Below are 22913 nucleotides of genomic sequence, written 5' to 3'. Positions count from 1 at the left end.
ATATTTATTTTGCAAACATGACATATTATTTTTCTTAACGTAATAGTGTTTTATTACAATGTAAATATTAAATATTTATATAATAAAAACGTTAGTTTTACACTTAATAATGTACCTATTTACTATTTTAATTATGTAGTTCTGGGTATTAAAAAGATTAGAAAATTTGCTTAAATGACGTAGTAGGCGATTATAGTGTATTTACTAATTCTACTTAGTTTACTAATGAAATTACATAGTAATTACCTTTTTACGTTTAAATAAAATATTTAGTGGCTTGTTTAAGAGTATGACATCAGTTTTATTTATACGTTTATTTAGTATATTGTCATATATATATATAGGTACACTGTGTTGTTAACACAACTCAACAAGTCAAAAGAAAAAATTCTAAAATATTTATCGACTTCAAGGAGTGAATAACGAAAATAAATAGGTATTTGCAACATTTAACAATTATCTATATGGCTTCGTTTCATTACGATTTCATCAATATTACCTAAATATTTATTGGTACCTTAGAATAGGCATAATATAAACACAAGCAGTGACACGTAAAGACTGATTGTATCTTACACTATATCTATAGCTAATGATACTCAAATAACACCTACATAGTAAATTTAACATTATTTCATAAATATAGAATTGTAAATGTAATTTACATTATTTTTTTTACTATGTATAGCTATAGTAGTTGTATATAGTATATAAGAAATTACTTGAATAGGGACATAGATTTTCTTATATTTTGATGATGATATGATATGATATGATGATATACATTTTATACGTCATAAAGAAGAAAGAAGAAAGAATATGATATAATATAAAGGAATATGAGTATTAAGGTTGTAAAAAAAGACAAAAATTTAGACTCGTGTCAAAAATACATATGTGAAAAAGCGTCTATAATTGAGGATTTCAACAATGGACGGATTAACAAGCTACATAAATGGTACGCAAATATTTTTCTATTACCATTGACAGGCCGAATCGTAATCCTCACGCAGTATACTAAATCCCTACATATTGTGGATGACTGTCAATCTAATCAACATAATTCGTCTGTTAGAAATATGTTGAATAATACATAATTTAATAATACATTAAAATTAACGCATTTAGAACAAATGCAAAATTCAGTACGAGTATATTAGAAATTGCATTACAAAAGGCATGACATGGTATAAAGTATCGCGAGTATATACAAAAAAGATGTACATAGGTGGCCATTACTAGACATTATATTATATGTATGTTTATTTACAGGTATAAATAAACATACACATAACCTTCATAAATAATAAACATATACATAGTAACTATGTATACGTATATTAAATAAAAAATAAAAGGAAGTACATTGTAAATGGTTTTTCAATATAACAATGTACATAGTCATGCATCAGTCACAAATGTGCACATTCTAGAAATAAATTATCTAATGTAAGTTCAGTCTTAAGGTTCCTCTGCTTTGATGTCCTCGTTCTTTTTATTTCTGTATTCCCAACCCTGGTACGCTAGATCTTGGGGACTTGCGTCATGTTCTCTGAAGGATATTCCTCCAGAGCTGTGGCCACCAGATCCGTATTTGTGTCCTTGCTGAAAGTGAATTCAAACCATTTTTTAAATTTATTTAGATACATTTTGTACAGGGTCGTCTACTTTTGCCTCAACCATGTGTGCTGCCAAGCAGATTGCTTATTAAAGTTTTTTATTATGTAATGTGAGGATAATACATGGCAGTTTATATACAGACTACGGAGGCATGATACTTTATTCATCTTAGGAAAGATAGTGCATTTAATTTTGTTTGAGAAGAGTGCTGTTCATGTGCCTAAAATTATTACTTTCCATTTGGTGGGCCATTAGTTTGCTTGCCATTCCAGAAGCCAGGGATGTTATGGATATGAAATTTCGGATACGGATAGGTTTCGGATATAGTAATGATTATTATACCGGATACGGATATGAAATTATTTCGGATTATCCGTTAGTTTCGGATAATTTCGGTTAAGGATATTATTTTCTTAAGGAATGTCCAAAAGTAAAATACAAATAGTTAATAAAATGGTTACATAACGTGTCTCAATTAGACTCAGCCCCTGTCCGATATTATCCGAAGCTCTTATTTCGGATTCGGTTACGGTTACGGATATTTTTTATATCGGATATCCGATAGTTTCGGTTACGGTTACGGAGCTCCCTAACATCCCTGCCAGAAACATAAAAAAATACGCATAAAAAAGTTTCAATGTATAAAATACCATAATACGGCATTCCAGTAAATTTTTGAGAAGCCAAGAAGAATCAATAACATAGTCGAGGATGAAATCATTTTGCCTTGTTAGCAGGGTAAAATGCTGCAAATTATTTTCGTATTTGAGGCTTTGAAGGAAGTCCTCTTAATAAATATAATTTAAATTTCATAAACAGGCCGTACCAAGTAGGAAATGATTTGTCGATTATCTCGCTCGGTTTATTTTAGCAGTTGGGAATTGTAGAAGCTAAAGTAACTTATATTAAAACACAGTATTTAATAAGAAAAAAGAAATACGTTAAAATACTTCAAAGCGATAATTTGACGTCATGTAATCAAAGATTGATTGGAATAGAATGTTTTGTCAAATCTGAATTTTATATACTTTTGAATGGTCATTACTTATGATTTATCGCTATATAATTTATCAAACATCAAAGATATTTTTTATCAAATAAAACTTGAATATTCATGGCTCTTTTCAAGTATATAGGCAACGGTTGCCACTTATCATAAGGTGGGTCCCGTGGGTCGTTAGGTTATTCGTCTTTCCAGTTACATAAAAAGTATTATAAATAAGTAATAATCTAGGTATTAAATGTAGGTTCAAAAAATAATATGCTGTAGTGGCCGAGAGAGAGCAGTTCTATTAAATTAAAAACAACTAGTAGGCAATATAACGCACAATGAGTGACATACCATATATATAACTAGCTGAGATGCATAACTTCGTCTGCATCACACTTACTTGTCACTTGTCATTATCGCCCAATTTACAGATCATCTTTTTATATTATCTATGTATTATTTTAATCTATATATTACTGTAAAGTTTCATCAAAATCCATTCAATACTTTTGCGTTTATAATATTAGTAAGGGTACTTTATATTTTAGGGAGCATAAATAATCTCAAACACAGTATAATAGTACAGTACCTACTTAAAAAATATTTTCATTATATTATCTTCGTACATGAGAATCTTCGATAACCCTGTAATTTTGAATTTCAACTTACCTGGTAGTTGTCATAATGTCCATAATGGGATGGCGCATGAACTTCTCTGTAGGGACCGAGGCCAATACCAGCTGGGGAGTACTGGGGACCATTGTAATGATTCGAGGAGAATGGTGAAGTCAGGTTTGGTTTGCAGAACTTGAAGTAGCCGATAACGCCTGGAAATAAAATATATTGATAGTTTTAGATAGTTTTTTATTTATTGAGGGATTTGGGCGATTGTCAGGTGCTATCCGTATTTACATGTATGATAAACTCAATCTTCGTCTCAAAGTTTAATAACATCCGTACAACCGTTGGATTGTGAAAAGGTGATAAACAGAAAAGGTGACAGACGCAACATTTACAATTAATATAGGCAATATATTTTTGTGTCAATTAAAAAATACCTTAAACGGAACTATAAGAGGATTAGAATGTAATTGTTTTTTAGAATCCATGAAACATGTGCAATTAATATAGGCAATTTAAAAAATACTTGAATTTCTTGAAGCTGGCCAAGCCTAGGATGAGAGGCAGGAACAAAAGTAGCTTCAACTTGAATAGTTTCAATATCAGCAACATAGGTATGATCAGCTTCTTCAGTTTATGACGACCTGTAAATTTCAATCATTCTAGTTGTAATAATAATAATAACTCTTGACAATTTACCATCTCGTCCCAAGCTAAGCTAAGTTTGTGTTGTAGGTACTAAACAACAGATAGAAATAGTTAATATTTTTTTATAAATACATTAGTGCTGTCATGGAATAGTAATAATTTCATTTCATAGAATAATTACATACATAGAAAGTACGTAACAACAAACAATTTTATTTTACGTAACAACATTTATATACAAATGTTAGTATTGTGCGACGATTCGAACCCATTACCATCAATTATTTTTAAACTTCCCTTTTAAGCCCACATTATTAATATTAATCGGCTCTTAACACGAACGATTTTATGGTAACTATGGCAATTATGATTTATGTGCAACCTAGTCCAAACATCGACAACCTAGAACAATAATTTTTTGTTACAAAATTATGCAATAATTTTATTCATTAAACACCGATACAGCTACGTACCAGATGACTGACCATAATTACAATATTAATAAATTCAAATTAAAAAATCATTTATTCATGTAGGATATATTAGACGCTTATGAACGTCAAATTTTTTACATTATAATTTTAATTTTTTCCCTACCGTCCAGTATAGTATATGGATTCAATAGAGAAGAACTGGCAAGAAACTTAATTGAATATTTTATTTTATTTTTATAAAAGCCATTTTATTTACAATGTAGGTATATATATAACTATGGCCATGCACGCTCGTCATTCAAGTAATCGTTTAGTGAGTAATAGGCTTTGTAGTTTGTGTTAGTGAGTAAAACATATATTATTACCGTTCTTTTCATAATCATTCTTTTATTTTTCATTGGTGTTTCTCTTGAGTATGCCATTAACAGGCGAGAGACCAAAGAAAGATGAAATAATGCCCATTCATCGCCACTCACAAAAAATACCCTTATTTCTTTAGTACTCGGTGAAAGTAAAGGCTTCGTTCCTTTTAATCATACTTACGGAATGGAGGCGCCTTCTTATCTTCAATTATGTCAACCTCATCAGCTATTTCGTCAATAAAGCGTGGTGCAATGATGCCTTGCGATGTCACCTCGTCATCTAATTGCATTTCTAAGGCAGTAGACCTCAGGAATCTGAAAAAAATACATATCGATCGTAGTTGGCAGCATCTGAATTGTGCCTTTATTATGTTACTATTTTAAAATGTCCTTTCGTGTTTTTTTTTGTTGCATATTACTAAAGATTTTATTTTATATATTCTTAAAAAAACTAGCTTCGGTCACAAATGTATCTAAAAAAATATGTAGACTAGCTGACCCACGCAACTTCTCTGCATCATACTTAATATTTATCATTATATTTCGCCCAATTAACATATTATCACTTTATCAAAATAACTCATAAGGTATGATACCTTATGAGTTATTTTGATTCCCCTATTACGTATACGCTATATTACAGTAAAGTTTCATGAAAATCCGTTTAATATTTTTGCGTGAAACAGTAGCAAACATCGATCCACCCTCAGAAACTTTCGCGTTTATAATATTAGTAACATTTGTTGGTATGATTCTCTAATATACCAAGGAGGCAATTGATATGTTTCATTGGTAAAGCACACTATCTGCCTCGTACTATGAATGCTTGCGACCTTTTGTCTTATATTCCAGTAATTCCATTGTTCTCAATTTGCTTTGAAGGCATTGGAAACTCAAGCTGATTTGTGACAAACGTCGATCAAGCGAACAACATCTAGGATTTAACTAATCTGAATTGAATATACATTCAATATATCTTTTCTTTTCAATTATATTCGTAATGAAGCTAGCTGCCTACTATAATTAATAACCGTTAACTGTCGCCTATATAGATGAATGTACTATTCATCCAGAATGACAACACCTGAGGAATATCACGGATATATTTTATCGAATTAGGTGTCATTTTGCGAAAGTCCTTCAAGTTATTGAGTGTACACCCATACTTTGATATGCGTTTCGCCTATGAACGTATCATTAGGAATTGCATAGAGTTCGGATGTAGCTTAGAAGTCTAGTGTTGACAGTTTGGCGACCAAACTGCGACTTTTACCACAGACTCAGGGATGTCACCAGCAATTCATTGTCGTATTCACCTTTTAACCGAAATACAGTAATTGTTATTGCCTCCAAAATTATCTATTACAACATATACGGCAGAGGTAATCCATTACACGTACAATTACCAACTAATTACGCGAGAATTACCCGTAAATAGCATTAGTTTGAGACGGTTGTGGGAAACTTGAATATAATGATATACATGTCTTAACTAAAGAGGCTTTCATGGCGCTTAATGTACGAGTGCACATATACGGAGCTTATACCAATTCATGTCTACGATCAATTGAAATGATATTCATAACATGCATGCACGATTAAGTAAATATCATTTTTACAATTTGCGATTTGCGAATATTGCGCATTGAGGTTTCAATAATGTGACATAATATTAAGTTCCCATTCATAATATGAGCCTTGTAGGTGGTTTTTAGGAACATTGTCGGTGGGAACCTTCGCCTATATACATACATGGACAGAACTACGAACATCATATTATTATGTGACGCCTGCCTCTCATGCGAAGTCATTAAATACTTCATTAGACTCTTCATATTTTTTTTCACATTTCGTTGTTCGAAATAGATTAGACTAAGGTACTTTTCCAGTCTAATCTATTTCGGCCAACAAAGCTGATAGCTTTGTACGTTGTATTGCGGATGAAGGGTTGTGTTAAGTTAGTTAAGTTAAGCCAACAATTTACTGAATAAAGGCGTGATATCTTAGTGCTCCGGAATAGCAACGCCTAAGAGGTATCGCATTTGTCGCATGATGTCCCGATATTCGTAGTGTTGTTTATGTATATAGACGATGGCTCTCACTACCATCAGATATAATGTCGAATTATATATTAAGATAAGGTTTAAAAAACTTTTATCTGTCCAATATTTCTCCTTCTATAACTTTAATTTCAAGTAAAAGTAGATATAAACTGAGATTAATGTAGTAAATAGAGTTCAGTAAAGTGCAGCCGTTCAAGTGTTACAATTAATTGATGTAACACGTTTAATGTTGCTTCTATTTCGAGCAAAGTTTGTTCAGTGAAATGTAAACTTGCAAATTGAATTGTACTCTAAACTCTCAAAGTAAAGTAAAATTTTCCACATCGTAAATTGCATTGTACTTGAGTCAATACTAAGGCTTCCATTCCAGTATAAAGAGTAACTAAATTTTACAAGTGTAGTAACATCTTGAACAGAACATTTTTTTATACCACTAAGGTGACAACAATTTACTAATAATATTAAAGCCTATGTATCTCTTTCTTAGTTGTATATTATAGTCGAACATTTTGATAGTGATGGTGTGTTCTTTACTAGAAAGTGTGTCAAAAGCAGCACTAGCAGGCTCCTACCAGTTTTGGCTAAACACGAGCGGTAACGGTGAGCCCCTTAATCCTACACCTGACTCACAAGTCCCGGGAACTTCTCTGTGTTTCCCTCTGCCACACGATGGGAGACCGTGTGGGTGAACGATGAATCTATGGAATGCTAAGAAGTTCGTCTCTCATGTCGTGATTACATTATAAGAACCATTAACTGCAGTGAAAAAGTACCTTTCAATTTTCCTCATTCCATATTTAACAAGAGCATCCCAGTCCGAATCTTCACTGCGAGGCTGAGACGCCAGCTGTGGTGGTTCATGTGCTAATGCCCTAGCCTGAGATTCCACTTTGACGAGTACAGCATTCTCCGAGAGTCTGAAAATTGTAAACAAAATTTGGCTGATATCAAACTATAAATTCTAGATTATATTATTCCTTTTTAGCTATTATGTGCAAAAATTATGCACCCCTTTTTACAAATTGATCGCCCATGCTGTACAACCACGCGTGATCATACACCGCACTCTACCATCTAACCTTATCCGGCCTCGGTGATCTAGCGGTTTAGAACTCCGCCTTAATTTCCGAAGGTCACGGGTTCGATACCTCGCAAGGTGCAATCATTTATATTTAGGAGTATGATTGTTTGTATTGGTCTGGATGTTAACTTGGAACTAGATGGCCCTGTGTAGATTATAAAGTATTATTATTTATATTGATACTTACTGGTATGCTTGTTTATCGAAGAAGTCGTCAAAAGATCTAAGAGCCTGTGCTTTGAAACAATCAGCCAGATCTCCATTGATGCATTGCTGGGTAGACTGCTGAATGTACGGATCTTGGTCTTCTCCGAGACCTAACCAGTCCAGCAGACCTCGTCCTTGAGCTTGAGGCTGAAGAAACACATAATTAGAAAAGATAATTAAAGAATTTTAAAAGTTAATAATTGCTTGAAGACCATCAAGTTTATTAGTATATATCACAGTCTTATCTGGTCTTTAATCTAGAATATTCCAGAATATTTAGTGTGTCATGTGTCTTCGTTACCATACAGTTATGAGGTGGTAAATTTATTTTCAGCATGCCTACTGATAAAAATTTATTACTGATTAGCTGATCTAACGGATATTGTCTTGAATACGCAGACTCATTTCCGCGTTTTCTAGTCTTCTATTTTATTAGTTCTGTAAGTACCTTGTACAAGTGATTAGAAATAATAAAAAATGCTAAATGCGATCAGTTAAGTCGCTTTATAGGTATAGCGTGACCAAGGAAAATAAGGGTTTATTTCATTTATATACTGGCTGACCCAGCTGTCGCATCCTGCCTAGTAAAACAGTGCCATCTATCAGGGGAAATAGTGTTTCCAAATCATTTATTTCATTTATTTGTTTGCAGAATACAGCCTACAAGCTGGTATTATAATATTGAATATTGTGTCCAATGTATTGAGCCTGCATACAGGTGTGCAATTTTTTTACAGTATTACTCATAACTTAATTATTAAATTAAAATTAACATAATTCGTACAGTTAAATTAAACTGTTAATGTTATTTATAATATATCTGGATTGCTCTCACAGATAAGTATCATATATTCTTATCAACATTCAAAAAACAATTTATAAATAAAAATTGTTCCAATTGAAATAAACTATTTGATATATACACATAAAATTACCTCAATATCGGTCTAGTTGTTTTGGAGGAGTTTAATGTAAGATTTACATATGTTAAGACATAGATTATAGGAAACATTTATTTACCGATCTACTGTGATCTCCTCCGAAGTTCAAAGATCGGCCTTCTACGTCTTCTTTTGGAGGCTGGTCAGGTAGCCTGATTCCGCCGTCGCCATGGGTCTGCAGTGCCAAGGCAGCTGCAATTACGAGCATCAACCATCGAGCCTGGTTTAACATCCTAGCGGTCTATAACCTGAAAAAGGACAGAATTTTGATTAAACCTAATGTTTTAACTAGCAATTACTACTCTACATTTATTAATTTATTTATAAAAGTTTTTTTTACTATTATAAGAAGGTCGTACTTAAAATAATATTAGATGTTCCCTTATATTAAGTTAGAACTCCCCAGAGATTACACCTGTACCAGCTCCCTACTTTTACTTAAATCAAGGGTTGTCAATTGCAAGAAACAATAGTATTTATTTATATTGATATTTGATATTAGGAAACTTAATTAACTAGATTGTTAGATATTAGTTTTGTCAAACCATATTCACTTGATCATTGGTAGGAATAATATTCTATCTTCAATTTAAAATTAAACTATAAAGCGTGTCATTTGGAATATACACTCGAACGCATATAATATAGAGTGGAAGGGTTTCTTGGTAATGGGGACTTTGGCCCCATTGCTAACAATATTAACAAATCAGATCGACCACCACGTGGTACTGGCAAATGCGATACTAACAAAAGTTATCTATGTGTATACGTCAGTTCTCTAGTACCCATAACACAAGTTCTGCTTAGTTTAGGCCTAGGTGGCGCTGTGTGAATTGTCTTAAATATTATCTTAATCTTATTATAACATTATAAATGCAAACGTTTGTAAGTAATGATGTTTGTTACTCTTTCACGCAAAAACTACTTATCGAATTTTGATGAAACTTTACAGTCATATAGCTTATACATCAGAATAATATATAGGCTATAAATTTCACGCGTGACAGCAAGCCACCGGCACAGCAAGTTATTTATAAAGGCAACCAGACTAATTATTAGACAACCCTAAGGGTGTCACTTTCTACTGCACAATACTGCTAGCACAGAGCAATGCCCGTCATGATTCAATGGCGAAAGTCTATATATTTTCACTAGCTGTTTCCTGTGCCTTGGTCTGATTTTGTTTAAACATAAGATAGCCTATAGTAAATGGTAATAAACCATCCTCGTAATACAATCTAATATTGATTTTCATTAACAGATTGTCGTCGAAATATAATAAACAAAATGGCGGGGAGACAGAGAGACATACATTTGCTTTTGTAATTAGTATGGATTAAACTGTTAATAGTATTAATTTCTAGAATGTGTTTAATTGAAATAAAAATGGCTTTACTCCGTCTTGCGTATTTTTAGATATTACTCACACCAGCTTCGCGCTTGAGTAATTAAGTAATTTGATGATCTCGGTGGTTTAGCGGTTTTACACATTGTTTTACTTTCGACGGTCGCAGGTTCGATTCCTAGCACGATGCAAACATGTATTATTGAATATGTGCGTTTGTATTGGTATCTGGGTGTGTTCTATATATGTATAAGTCTAGTACCCATAACATAAACTCTGGTTAACTTGGAACTGAATAGCGCTGTGTGAATAGTCCAGAGATATTTTTATATTATTTTATATATTATATTAATTTTATGTCATATATTTAATTTCGTCACGATTTGACTATTTTATTACATATAAGAATATATGGAAATAAAAGACGTTAAAGTTACACTGTTCTTATTCAAGAATCTTATACAAATTTTCTTTTAAAATCAAGTGAAATAATCAAAAGAAAAGTGCAAACACCTCAAATGAATAAATCTTTATATATGATGTTAAACCATTTTATATATGATATGGTCAATATGTGAGTATTTTTAGTACAGTTTGAAATTTTTAACCGACTTAAAAGAGTGGTATTTAACTTAACCAAATTATGTAATGTAATCATTATATATTGCAAAGTTAAGAGCCGTAGTACCGGTTACTTGCTGAGTAGCAAGTGACAGTTGTTATGCCACAGAATATATAATATATGGTAGTAACTGTTGCGTATATTATTATAATAGAATATGCAACAATTTCAGTATTTGATGGCCTACTGATTTATTATCTATACATATAAACAAAATTGGAGTGTCTGTTTGTAATATTGAAATAACCGTTTTTTACTACATGCCTATGAATATAAATACGGTACATATACCAAAATAACATTTTTTTACAATTTTTGTTCCGGATATACTCTGAAATATGTGGACCGATTTTGACGTGACTTTGTTTGGCAGGTAGCTGATGTAATAAAGAGTAACTCTGGCTACTTTTATTTTAGAAATATGAAGTTAAATTCCACGCGGATGAAGTCCCGGGAACAGCTATATTACTATGTTATATATCACAATACAAGTACAATATTTTTATGAATCAGTTTTATTTTTATTAATCGAAATGTTATTTGTTCTTTATAAGTGACTATATAACCGCCCCGGCTTCGCAGGCATATATATGTATCATACAGTACACATAATATAAACCTTCCTCTTGTCACTCTATTTATTGCTAAAAACTGACTAAAGTAAATAAATATTTATTATTAATTGTTTGGGTCAGACCGTAGTATATGATTTATATGTGATTAAAAAGTATTACATAAGTATCTCTATAATCTTATATATCTATATATACATACATGCAACAGTTTTAAGTAATATTAAAATGTAAGCAGTAAATAACTTAATTAGTATTAATTGTCAAATTTATAAGTAATAAGTTATAGTTCTAATCGTTACACGTTATCCGTAATAACATAATATTCATATATCGAGAAAGTATTCAATTCATGATAAGACTCACACATAAAATGCTTATAGGCCTGTAAACAAACATAGAAATCACAGTACATTACAAACACAGTGTCACCACAATCACGCTAGTTGGAAAACGGTTGCGTGCGCGCACGTAACGGAGCGGTACGCGTGCGAGCGAGAGGCACGAATATCGGTCGCCGACTGCGTTCTCCGGCAACATGGCCGCCTAACGGTTAAAGCGATTTGTTGCCAAAAAAAGAAAATAGGAATAATTAATTTGCGATTGGAGGTAGGAACTCATGAATTGTAGCACGTACTCCTTATACGTGACACGAGTCACGTGGAAATGTTATATTAATCATATTATTGTAATAAACTAGTTGCCCTTCTCGGTTTTGCGCTGGTAAAAGAAGAGAAAAAAAGAGGAATGGTAAAAGTCAGTTCTGGACAGTATCACATAATACATTGTCGTGCCTCTAATATGTTGGCATTCTTCAGGACTAAGGTCTGTATACCGACGAAAAGACATAAAGGCGAGAGAAAAAACATTTCAAGGAGAGATATAATAGGGATAAATAAGGATAAGGAGAGGAATGGTGCCCCGCCAACGCTAACAACGGACGATTACACTATCGGGGTTACAGTGTCAGATCATAAGATGAATATGAGGTCAGGTTAGTCAGCCATTGTGACTAATTCGCCAAAAATGTCACGATAGCTTTAAGAAAGAACCGCGTGGAGGTTCTTTTCACAAAACATTACTAGCATTACTAACAAACCCCCTATACTTCACCCCGGTATGGACCCATACCGGGGTGAAGTATATTAGTATTACAATGTTAATTCATATTTATGGAATAGTCATATTCATATCTATAAGGTATTTATAATATGGGCCTAGTAGTCTGATATCAATAAATAAAAAAATAGCATTGTCTCTCACCTTTCAAACCTAACTCTTAACGAAATCGTGTGCTCATAACCTTTGCTTTATTTATTTCTACGTAAAGCAAAGGTTTTGAGCACACGATTTCGTTAAGAGTTTCATCATATCAGCTCAAAGTGACATATTTAATTATGGATTAAAATGTTTGTGTTACATAGAAATCGAACTTTTACCACTTAGAAGTGAAGCAGAATACCAAACCATCGGGGAATTCAAACGCGTGAATTTATAAAAATACGATCACATGCTTTCTATTTACTTTATCATCTTAGTGGTTTATTATTAGTTTTCCTTCCGTCTGTATGCCACGAGCCTTGTTCAATTTACTTGGAAGATGTAGTTGGATTTCATTATTGATTACATTATCGAGCACTATCCGATGATTAAGTTAAGTAGAAGTGGATATATTTTATGCCTAAACTAATTTATCTACTTGCGAGTAGGCGAAAGAATTTATCTTAGAACATTCTGTAATAGTAGTTGAAGTTTGCGATTTTGAACAAGAAAACTTCCTCAATTACATTATTATAATAATTACAGTTATTATAGATAGGAAATATTTATTTTATTGATTTTAATGGGTATAGCATTAATGTATGTATATGAACTAAAACATAGTATAAAACATAGTCGCTGTCGCTGTCTGTCCGTCCCTATGTATGCTTAAATCTTTAAAACTACGCAACGGATTTTGATGTGGTTTTTTTAAATAGATAAAGTGATTAGCAAGAAGAAGATATAATGTGCGGATCCCAAATAATGAGATAAATGCAAGGCAATGTTGATGAATATATATAATAAAATATATAAATAAAATACAAATACATATAAATATGGGATAAATAAATATAAAACGGTCTAAAAGGGACACTCCTCTTGGTAGTTGTTAGTTTCGGTACAAAACTAACTTCGTAAAACTTTATATTCAATGGGTAACTGTGTTAAGTTTTAGTTAAGACACTTTCAGACAAGATTGTGAACTGCCGATATTTTTTTTAATATGAATATAATAATAAGTTTTTCTTTTCATGTAGAATTCGATTATTCATTTTTAAATTGTTGGTTACATATATTTCCTCCATGGAACTTGAGCATGGCTATTTATAACGCAGAAATGTTTTTCTTTGGACTTTAAGATTTTTATTAGGTTTTACTCTGGAATCTCCTTGTAGCGTGGTTGTTATCTCCTTACCACTGTAGCGTTATATATGATGAGATGAGGTGTCGCTACATAATATGTTGTAGTGAGTAGACCGGTGAAATAATTGTACTATTTATTGTACACTAGCTGTTCCCGCGACTTCGTCCACGTGGAATTAACTTTATGTTACTAATAAAAAATAGTGTTTCTAAAATAAAAATAGTCTAAGTTACTCGTTACTATATCAGCTACCTTCCAAAAGAAGTCCCGTTAAAATCGGTCCAACCATTTCAGAGATTAGCCAGAACAAACAGACCGACAGACAGACAGACAAAAATTGTAAAATGTGGTTTTTTGGTGTATGTACAGTATTTATATTCATATGGCTATTTCAATGTTACAAACAGACACTCCAATTTTATTTATATGTATAGATTAGCAGGTTTATTTGGTGGTGGGCATATGGCTTATTAGTATCGAGTACATTCGACGCAGAGTCGTAACGTGGACTTAAACTAAAGGAAGACGTAAACTAAAGGAAGGGTCTCAAGTGTTGACAGAAACATTACAAATGTAGGCACATCCTAATCACTTATCAGAATCAGCAAAAAAAAAAAGTTGTAAAGGTAAATTAAGGTTAGGATTTTTTTTTCGGACTACTCTAATGCTGTTGGCCGCAGCGGGCCTTTACAGCTTCACCGGACGTTAGGGGGCGAGTGCAGATGGCACTCCAAACCCGCGGAAGAACTTATGAAGCGGCTGAAGGCAAACTCCTGCCTGATGGATACGACTTTAGTCTGAGGGCACCACTAGGGGGTTTGAATCTCGGCTCAGGCGGTCGTAATATCGATCCCCGTTTGAATTGGACGGGGGATCGATCGGAGGGGTTAAGGTTAGGTAGATTAAGTTGTAAAGGTTGTAAATTTGTAAATAATAAACAAATAAAATAAACTAAGACTGAGGTTATGAAAGCTATGTACCATGTATGTATTAAACAGGAACAAGTGAAAAAGTTATCTGCACGATTTGATCCGTATAAAAACACGAATAAACTTTAAACAAATACGGTCATAAAATACAACTTACAATACGAATACAATGACTTTTCATCTCATCTTTTGTTAATTTAATTGAGCATTTTTTGTTAATTACCACCGCAGATGTTCATAAAAGCCAGTGAGAATGGCCCTTTAGGCCGGACTTTGTTTAGCAAGAACTTGCATTTGGGTAGAATATTCCCTCAATTTAAATTCTGGCCGTATTTCAGTCACGCGCCGCTTTACGGCGCAGTAAACAAAGTTTTATTAAAGGAGCCATGAAAAATTAATGATTTCAACCATTTTTCTGTTTGCAACGCAACTTATTGTTGAAATGCTTTGTTCGGAGAAGTCTACACGTGATTTGGTTAAGGAATTGCATGACCGTCGCGGTGTTGATGTATGAAAAAACTTACGCTTAGTTGTGGATATGGTATAACAGTAACTAGCAGCTGATAACATCGTTTTATTTATTTATTTATAATTGCACATGCATCTTACTAATATTATAAATGCGGAAGTTTAAGAGTATGGATGGATGTTAGTTAGTCTTTCACGCAACAACTACTGATTGATTTTAATGAAACTTTACATATTTATTTATATTTTATTAACAGCATAAAAAATAAGATCAAGCTTCTAGCTTAAAATACATTACTTCCACAACACACTTTACAACCTTTCAACCCTTTTTTCGCATTAAAAAGTAGTCTATGTCCTTTCTCTGGGTCTAGACAATCTGTATAACAACTTTAATTTAAGTCTTTAGTAGTTATAGCATGAAAGCGAGACAGACAGACCTCCAGACAGAGTTAAATCCAAATAGAGTTACTTTAGTTATCGCAAATATAAAACTGCTCAAGGAGTTAAATTACTATTTTTATAATGTAAAAATTGAGATATTCTGAAAAAGATAGTTTGTGTATTGCATTTTACTTTAATTGATAGATCGGTAAATAAATATCTTTATCAGATTTTTTAAATAGTAAACAATGGAGACCTTAATGCCGATTTGCATTGAAATTTTGGTCGCGATCGGTCAAGCCGTTTCGGAAGAGCAACGTTACAAAGATTCTATGTATGCTCTAAGAAGCACTCCACTCAATTAAAATCAATACGTAATCAATAACATTATCCATAACAGGATGTTGCGAAAATTAAGCGCCATCAGTTACCCCCAATTTTATTTGTAAGCAGGTTACGTTCGACTTTAGTATTTGGTCCCTGTATACAGATTATGTCACATCCATTATGTAACTAGTGATTCAGACATCTACGGACTTGACCTAAAAAGAACAATTGAAGTCCAGTAAGGATGTTCACTTTCACTGCGTTTCAGAACAAAGAAACGAAGTATATTAGTTCGTTTGTGAATATTTTAATGGCTCCGAAGGATAGTGTAATAGGTACATACGTGACATGCCTATTTTAATTTTATTAAGGGGTTTTTTTTTTGGGTTGATAATGGAATGGTTCATCCGCCTGCGTTTACGCTAGCGGGGATGGTACCAGTGGAGGATGATAAGATGAGCATGGGGTCAGGTCAGTTAGCCCATCGTGCAAATTCATCAGGAATTTAACACGATAGTTTCCAGGGGGAACCGCGTGGAGGTCGACCTGACATGGTACATTGCTAGCAATGGGGTACAATCCCCTTCCCCCCTATTAAGGGGTTTGTGTTATTGCTAGATGTTATAGACGACTTATGCAGATCTATAGTGGTCGTTTGAAAGTTCGCTACGTAAACCTGTTAGGGATAAGAACTGAAGGATATTCTTAGGAACGATGGTTTTTATCTTCTCGTGTCATGACATAGTTAGTTTGTTTATGAAGGGAGTTAATAATATAAGCGAATATATGTACTAAACATTTACTGATTGTAATAAATATTCGTATAACAAAACGTTTTTTCTATGTTTCCATACATTGAAATATTGTCATTCTATTAATTTAGATCTAAAGTTATATGCAGGATTTTTCACAATTCGTCAAAATAAAGAATTTTACAATTACAACGAAGTAAAATTAAGAATAATTAAAATAAAGAGTTTTTTTGGATATGAGTTAAATATTCATAATTTTAGGTTTATAGAACCCAGTTGATTTTTCATTTATTTTGTAAAACACTCAGGATAATAGACATTATTAAAAGATTTAAAAATAATTGAAGATGAGTCTTTGATAAATCGAATACAAGATCAAAAACAAGAGATATAGAGCCGATGCCAGACAACTTCAAATATGCAAATATGTACTAAATCCTATATGATACCGGTATTCGAGCTTTGATCAGTACCTATACCACAGTTTGAGTAAATATTTGCGAGAATTGGTCCATATCGAACTTTGAGTGCACATTAAACTTATGATAACTTATATTATATGTTGCGTGCTTCACTTGCACAAAATAACATGTTGAATTCTGTGAGTGCAAATATTTGGAAATCATGGTTGGTACAATAGTTTGCGCCAACGTTTGTTCAAATTAGTTATGTACCATATCCAACATTTTTTACTTTACAACTTTTATTATCTGATATATAATATATTATTTTAATGTGAACACTTGTTATGGAATCCTAAAACTAAAGATTGACTATAAGAGACTGTTTCTTTGTATAGCTGATTGATAAGTCTAATTGATCAATGATTAATTCAGCTTTCTTTATTTTTTTTATTTATTTAAATTACTCACTAGACATTTTTGTATTTGTGTTGTCAAAAAGGGGTATCTTCCACATTTTTCAGTATCCACGATAACGTATAGGTTCACTAAGTATGTATATATAAAAACTTTTTATTATTACGGTTATTATAATTAAAACACTCACCTTTTATTCAATTAGAAGCCAGGTTGTTAAACTAGTTCGCGTACAGTGCACTAAGCGTTGCAAGCCCGAATGGCCAGACCAAAGAAAATCTTATATAATATAACAACATAAGAATTGCATAAACTTCTTGGATCCGTATTGTACAAATCTAACCCTGTATCAATAAGCAAATTAAATTCAACCTTAAAAAGAAAACAGTAAGATCGAATACTCTTAAACTTTGTGAAGGCTTTCTTCCGAACCACGATTGTGGTTTAAACTGCGTAGCAGTTAGATTAAAATATATCTTGTAGCCATAGATTTAAAGGCGAATTTGATTTGAGGTAAACTTTAATAAACGTAGAGTTTGAATGAAGTTAACGCAATGTGGGGTATCCCAGCGAATGCTCATAGGCAAACAAGTATAGAGTAGGCTTTTTTAAATAATATTTTACAAACTTTTCTTCAAATTAATTATCTGTTTTATAGATTTCAGATACAGAAAGCACGTAAGTAAATTAAGTGTTCTAGTAAACTTAATCAATATTTGGCTTTTAGGTGCATAGATATATGTTTTTAGTCATTACTGTAATACAAACTCCGATATAAAATTGCAATTGAATCCGAATGAATACATATAAGCTGTAATAATACAAACAAAAGACAGCGTGTCTATAGGGTGTTTTAACAAGTAATAATGCTGTGCTAAACTGATATATTACTACTCAATTCGAATGATAATAAAATATATAAACCAAGTCTTGATAATATAACAGAACGAATAAGGTAGCGTCTAGTCACATGCTAAGCAGAGCTTGTACACAATATAAGTACTATATAACTGATAGTATATATAAAAAGCACAGATTATCGTTCACATAAATAAAAACATATACATACTTACTGCTCTTTATGTAAACACGCATGTATTAAAAATAAAAATTCTTATATTTTGTACACAAGCGTACAACGATTTTAAATCTATATTCTTTTAAGCTGATGCACTATGATACACCTTTAAGATATGGTTATAAGTTATAGCAATTTATACATATAGGATTTTAGTATTATACTTCGTATTAGCAAAAGGAGTGTGCGACGGTTGTTAAATAAATAAAAATAAGCCATCTCTACAATTGACATGCTTTGTTTTGCTCTCGGATCCTGTTGACGCTTTCATAATTTAGTTCATGGAAGTAACTATCATCAGGTATTCCCTCAGACCTTGGAGTTTAATGTTATGAAACTACTAATCGGCATAACTACAATTAAACTGCGTTAATTCACATACTCAATACTGTATACCAGTAACGTGATATGGAATTATAGAATTAACTGTGCCCGTAACGTGATTAAAAAAAATAGATAGGTATAGTGAAAATTGGTTAAGTTGGACCTGGATAAGTGAGACCTCTATTATTGAGAGTTGCAATGAGGTCCCGGTACTTTTTCTTTGAATTACCTCTGTTAGTGGGACTTTTTAAACCTGGTTAAATGAGATTTGTATGCTAAGATTTTTTTATGTTAACCTCTATTATTAGGACTCTGTAGCTCAATTTTCAGACAGGTTTTGACACGTTTCTTTATACACATTTGAATGTCTTTTGCACATGGTTTGTTTGTCTGTACTATTTCAGGTTTTGGCCTAAAAACAAGGGAATAAAAGTGTACAAAATATTCAAATGTTAATATAAAACGTTATCAGCATCTAAAAACATACAATTTCTATCAGATTATTGTGGAAAGTCGTATGATGAACTGTGTAGGGAGTATAACAATATAAAAGTCAACCCTGTTTAGAGTTATTAAAAACAACGAGATAAAAAGATTAATGGATACCCTATATAATTGGTAAATAATTCTCGGTCCCTTGAGATCCTATTTAACCAGGTTTCCCTGTGTTTTTGAAAAAAAAAACCAAACGCTCTTGAGGCTTCTCGGGTGGTAACTGATTACTGCACCCGCAACACTAGGGGAATTGCAGGTGCTTTGCTGCTTTTTTAAGAAGGAATAAGCACTTTTCTTGATGGTTTCCATAACGTATCAGTTCGGAAATACCATTACTGGTAGGTGATTCCACAGTGAGGTGAAGAAACTTGTCTACTGCTCTTTTAAACAAATGTTGTTCATCTCTATATTTTTAATATTTCATTTAAATAGAAATTAAATAACACTAATATAAATAACACTACATGTAATCATATTCATCTTTTTATTAACTTTCCGGCAATAGTATACACTAGTAAAATGTAAAGTAAACATAGTTAAAAATTCTAGGTTCACTGACAAGTGACGACCTTTATAAAGAAAAGTGCGATGACCCCTAGAGAATAACGTGGCACATTTATTTGCAACACTGACCGAAAAACATACAAAAATATTTATATAATAAAATGACGATTATCATGACTCATACTATATTATGTTATACTATTTTCAACTCTGTTTCTTATTGTTTACGTTTGAATATACGACGGTGCATCTTAGTCCAACTTTCTAAGAAGAAATTGGTGGGGACATTTAGTGCGTTTAGACACTTCCCGGATTCTGTTCTGTTCTTATTCATTATCATCTTACAGTATGAATCACTATTATATATTTAAATCATCAGAGACATATATAGAGCAATCTAGTCTCAAAAGCAGAGATTAATATTTTTTTGACGGCCTCGTTGGTTTACCGGTTAAGCATACCGCTTTACCGATGGTCGTGGGTTCGATTCCTCGCACGGTGCAAACATTTGTATTCGTGTATATGATTGGTTGTATTGGTCTGGGTATTTTGTATGTATATTATGTATGTAATTAAAAAAAAACTAGGTATTTATATCAGTTGTCTAATACCCATAAATGATTTACCCTGACGGGGCACCAATGAATGATGATAAGATGAACATGAGGTCAGCTAGCCCATCGTGGCAAATTCAATACATGGCATATTGGTAGCAATGGATTCATAGTTCATATTACTAAAACTGTACTATGAATACTGTAGGTACTAACTGATGAAATAAAATGAAATATATATAAATTATTAACCTTCATCTCATTATCTGTGATCGGAAGAGTATCTTCCACTGATACATATCGGCCGTCAAATGCTTACTAATATAAAAAAAATGTTATATATATATTTTTAATATTGGATAGTTATAATTATGCGCATAATTATAAATTCCAATATATATTATATATCAATGTTCTAAAATATTGTATTAGATTTTTGCAATAATAAAATATATTTAATTATATTTTGTTAGACAAAACATAACAGAATCCTTACATGCTTTCGGTATAAGAAAATATAGCTAGAAGTAAGAAAAATAAAACGATTTAGTAAATAAAAATATTAGTAGTTTATTATAATTTTATAGACATTTTAAGCAATATGACTACAAAAATATATTCACAAAACAATAAACAAACAAAAAATAAATTACGCTACGCTAAAAAGGAAAATGCAAAATGACCAACTGAAATTATACCTTGCAACCAATAGAAATATTGTATATTTTTCTTTCCAGTTATTTACATACAAAAATCCATTTTATTTCTATAATTTGCAAGAGCTTCGTCGAATAAACAATCACCATTATAAAATAATAAAAAACAATATAAACAATTAATACAAAATAAAACATTAAATTAGTTACTTATGTGTTTCTTCTAGAAAAAAAAAACAGGTGTAAGTGTAAATTAAATAAGTAGACGGTATAGTGCAAACTCTTACACACATTCATACAATAAATTACAGTCATACACACATAATAAATAACTTAAGTAAGAATAACTATTACACAAATTCGTGTTTTAATTATTTTAACATCTCTTCGTCGTTATGCATTTATAATTGCAATTACATTTTTTTGCAACGCATAGCCTTGTTTTTAATAAATAAATTTATTTATATTATAATTAGTTAATTTTATTCAAATAAAAATGCATTTTTTAGAATCATTATACCTTTACAAGGTTTAAATCTTAAGGCCTTAAAATGAACAGGTTACTTCTTGCTTTATTTAGATTTAGCAGTAACCTGGACAGGTTTACCTAACCTGTTCAGGTTAAGGCTTTTTTACCTTATTGAAATGGTAAATAAGCTGACGGAACACCTGATGGTGGTAACCGTCGCTTATATACCTGAGTAGTACTACAGACATCACGTTATCATGTGGACCTGCGATACTACTCGTACGTGGCCTTGCTGTCTGCAGATTATATTGTTATCTTTTCTTTTTTTTTTACATAAATTTAATAGATTTATGTGGGTGGTAGCAGCTATTTACTTTATATTTGTACTAGCTGTACCTGCGACTTCGTCAGCGTGTAATAGTGACCCTGGCGAAGTAAATATAAAATATTAAATAATCTGACCCAGAAAAGGCAAAGAAAAAAGCTTCATCAGTCTATCTTCAAAAATGATGATTTTCCATACAAACTTTCATCCCCTATTTTATTTTATCCCCTTATGAATAACATTTCTATAAACTTTGAATGTCATATTAATTTATTTTTAATCAACAGCCTAAAAAATAAGATTTAAACTTCTAGTTTTAAAAATGACAATACTTCGATATAAAATTTCATCTCCACTTTCGATCCTTTTTTCGCATTAAAAAGAAGCCTATGTCCTTTCTCAGGATCTAGACTATATGTGAACTAAATTTCATTTAAATCGGTTCAGTAGTTTTGACGTGAAAGCGAGATAAACAGAAAAACAGAGTTACTTTTGCATTTATAACATTAATAAGGAAATAAGAATTATTGTCACCATGTATAGTCTCATTTCATCAAAGAGTTAGAGCAGTTTTTTTCAGTTCTTCTCCGCTTAAACGACAATACGAACTGATTGTAGATATGAGTTCTCGTTAATATCTGAAGTATAATACTTATATGAGTAAAGATTTTTTTCTTTGTTAATTATATAATACAGTGACTCAGTCGATATAAATCAAATTACAAGCAAGTAAGAAATATTAATTAATGAACTAATTTATCGTTCTCTCCCTTTACAGTCACTAAGTGCCATTTTGATAAATTAAGCCATAAAACGGACAAGTTTTTGTCTGCCTTTAGTAATATATTATATAGTAAAATATAGTTTTTGTTTTATGCAAATATTCTTATGTCTGGTCTTAATAATGATTTATTGA

At 31.9% G+C, this 22913-nt stretch overlaps 1 protein-coding gene across 1 annotated transcript; it reads right to left on the bottom strand.

Moving 5' to 3' along the window:
- Nucleotides 1–1408: 1408 nt before the first annotated feature.
- Nucleotides 1409–17841, bottom strand: LOC131845531 (uncharacterized). Its single transcript, XM_059194601.1, has 8 exons — nucleotides 17783–17841; nucleotides 9048–9216; nucleotides 8008–8174; nucleotides 7513–7656; nucleotides 4858–4991; nucleotides 3750–3876; nucleotides 3281–3455; nucleotides 1409–1605 (listed from the first exon to the last, which is right to left on the bottom strand). The coding sequence occupies exons 2-8, from the start codon at nucleotides 9198–9200 to the stop codon at nucleotides 1462–1464; spliced, it is 1044 nt and encodes a 347-aa protein (XP_059050584.1). The 5' UTR covers nucleotides 9201–9216; nucleotides 17783–17841; the 3' UTR covers nucleotides 1409–1461.
- Between the last annotated feature and the right edge of the window lie 5072 nt (nucleotides 17842–22913).

The sequence above is a fragment of the Achroia grisella genome, unplaced genomic scaffold (genome assembly GCF_030625045.1).
Source record: "Achroia grisella isolate CSIRO2021 unplaced genomic scaffold, CSIRO_AGI_Agris_v1 utg474, whole genome shotgun sequence".
NCBI classification, from domain to species: Eukaryota; Metazoa; Arthropoda; class Insecta; order Lepidoptera; family Pyralidae; genus Achroia; species Achroia grisella.
The sequence above is the reverse complement of the archived record's forward strand: the minus strand, read 5'-3'. Positions and strand labels throughout refer to the sequence as shown.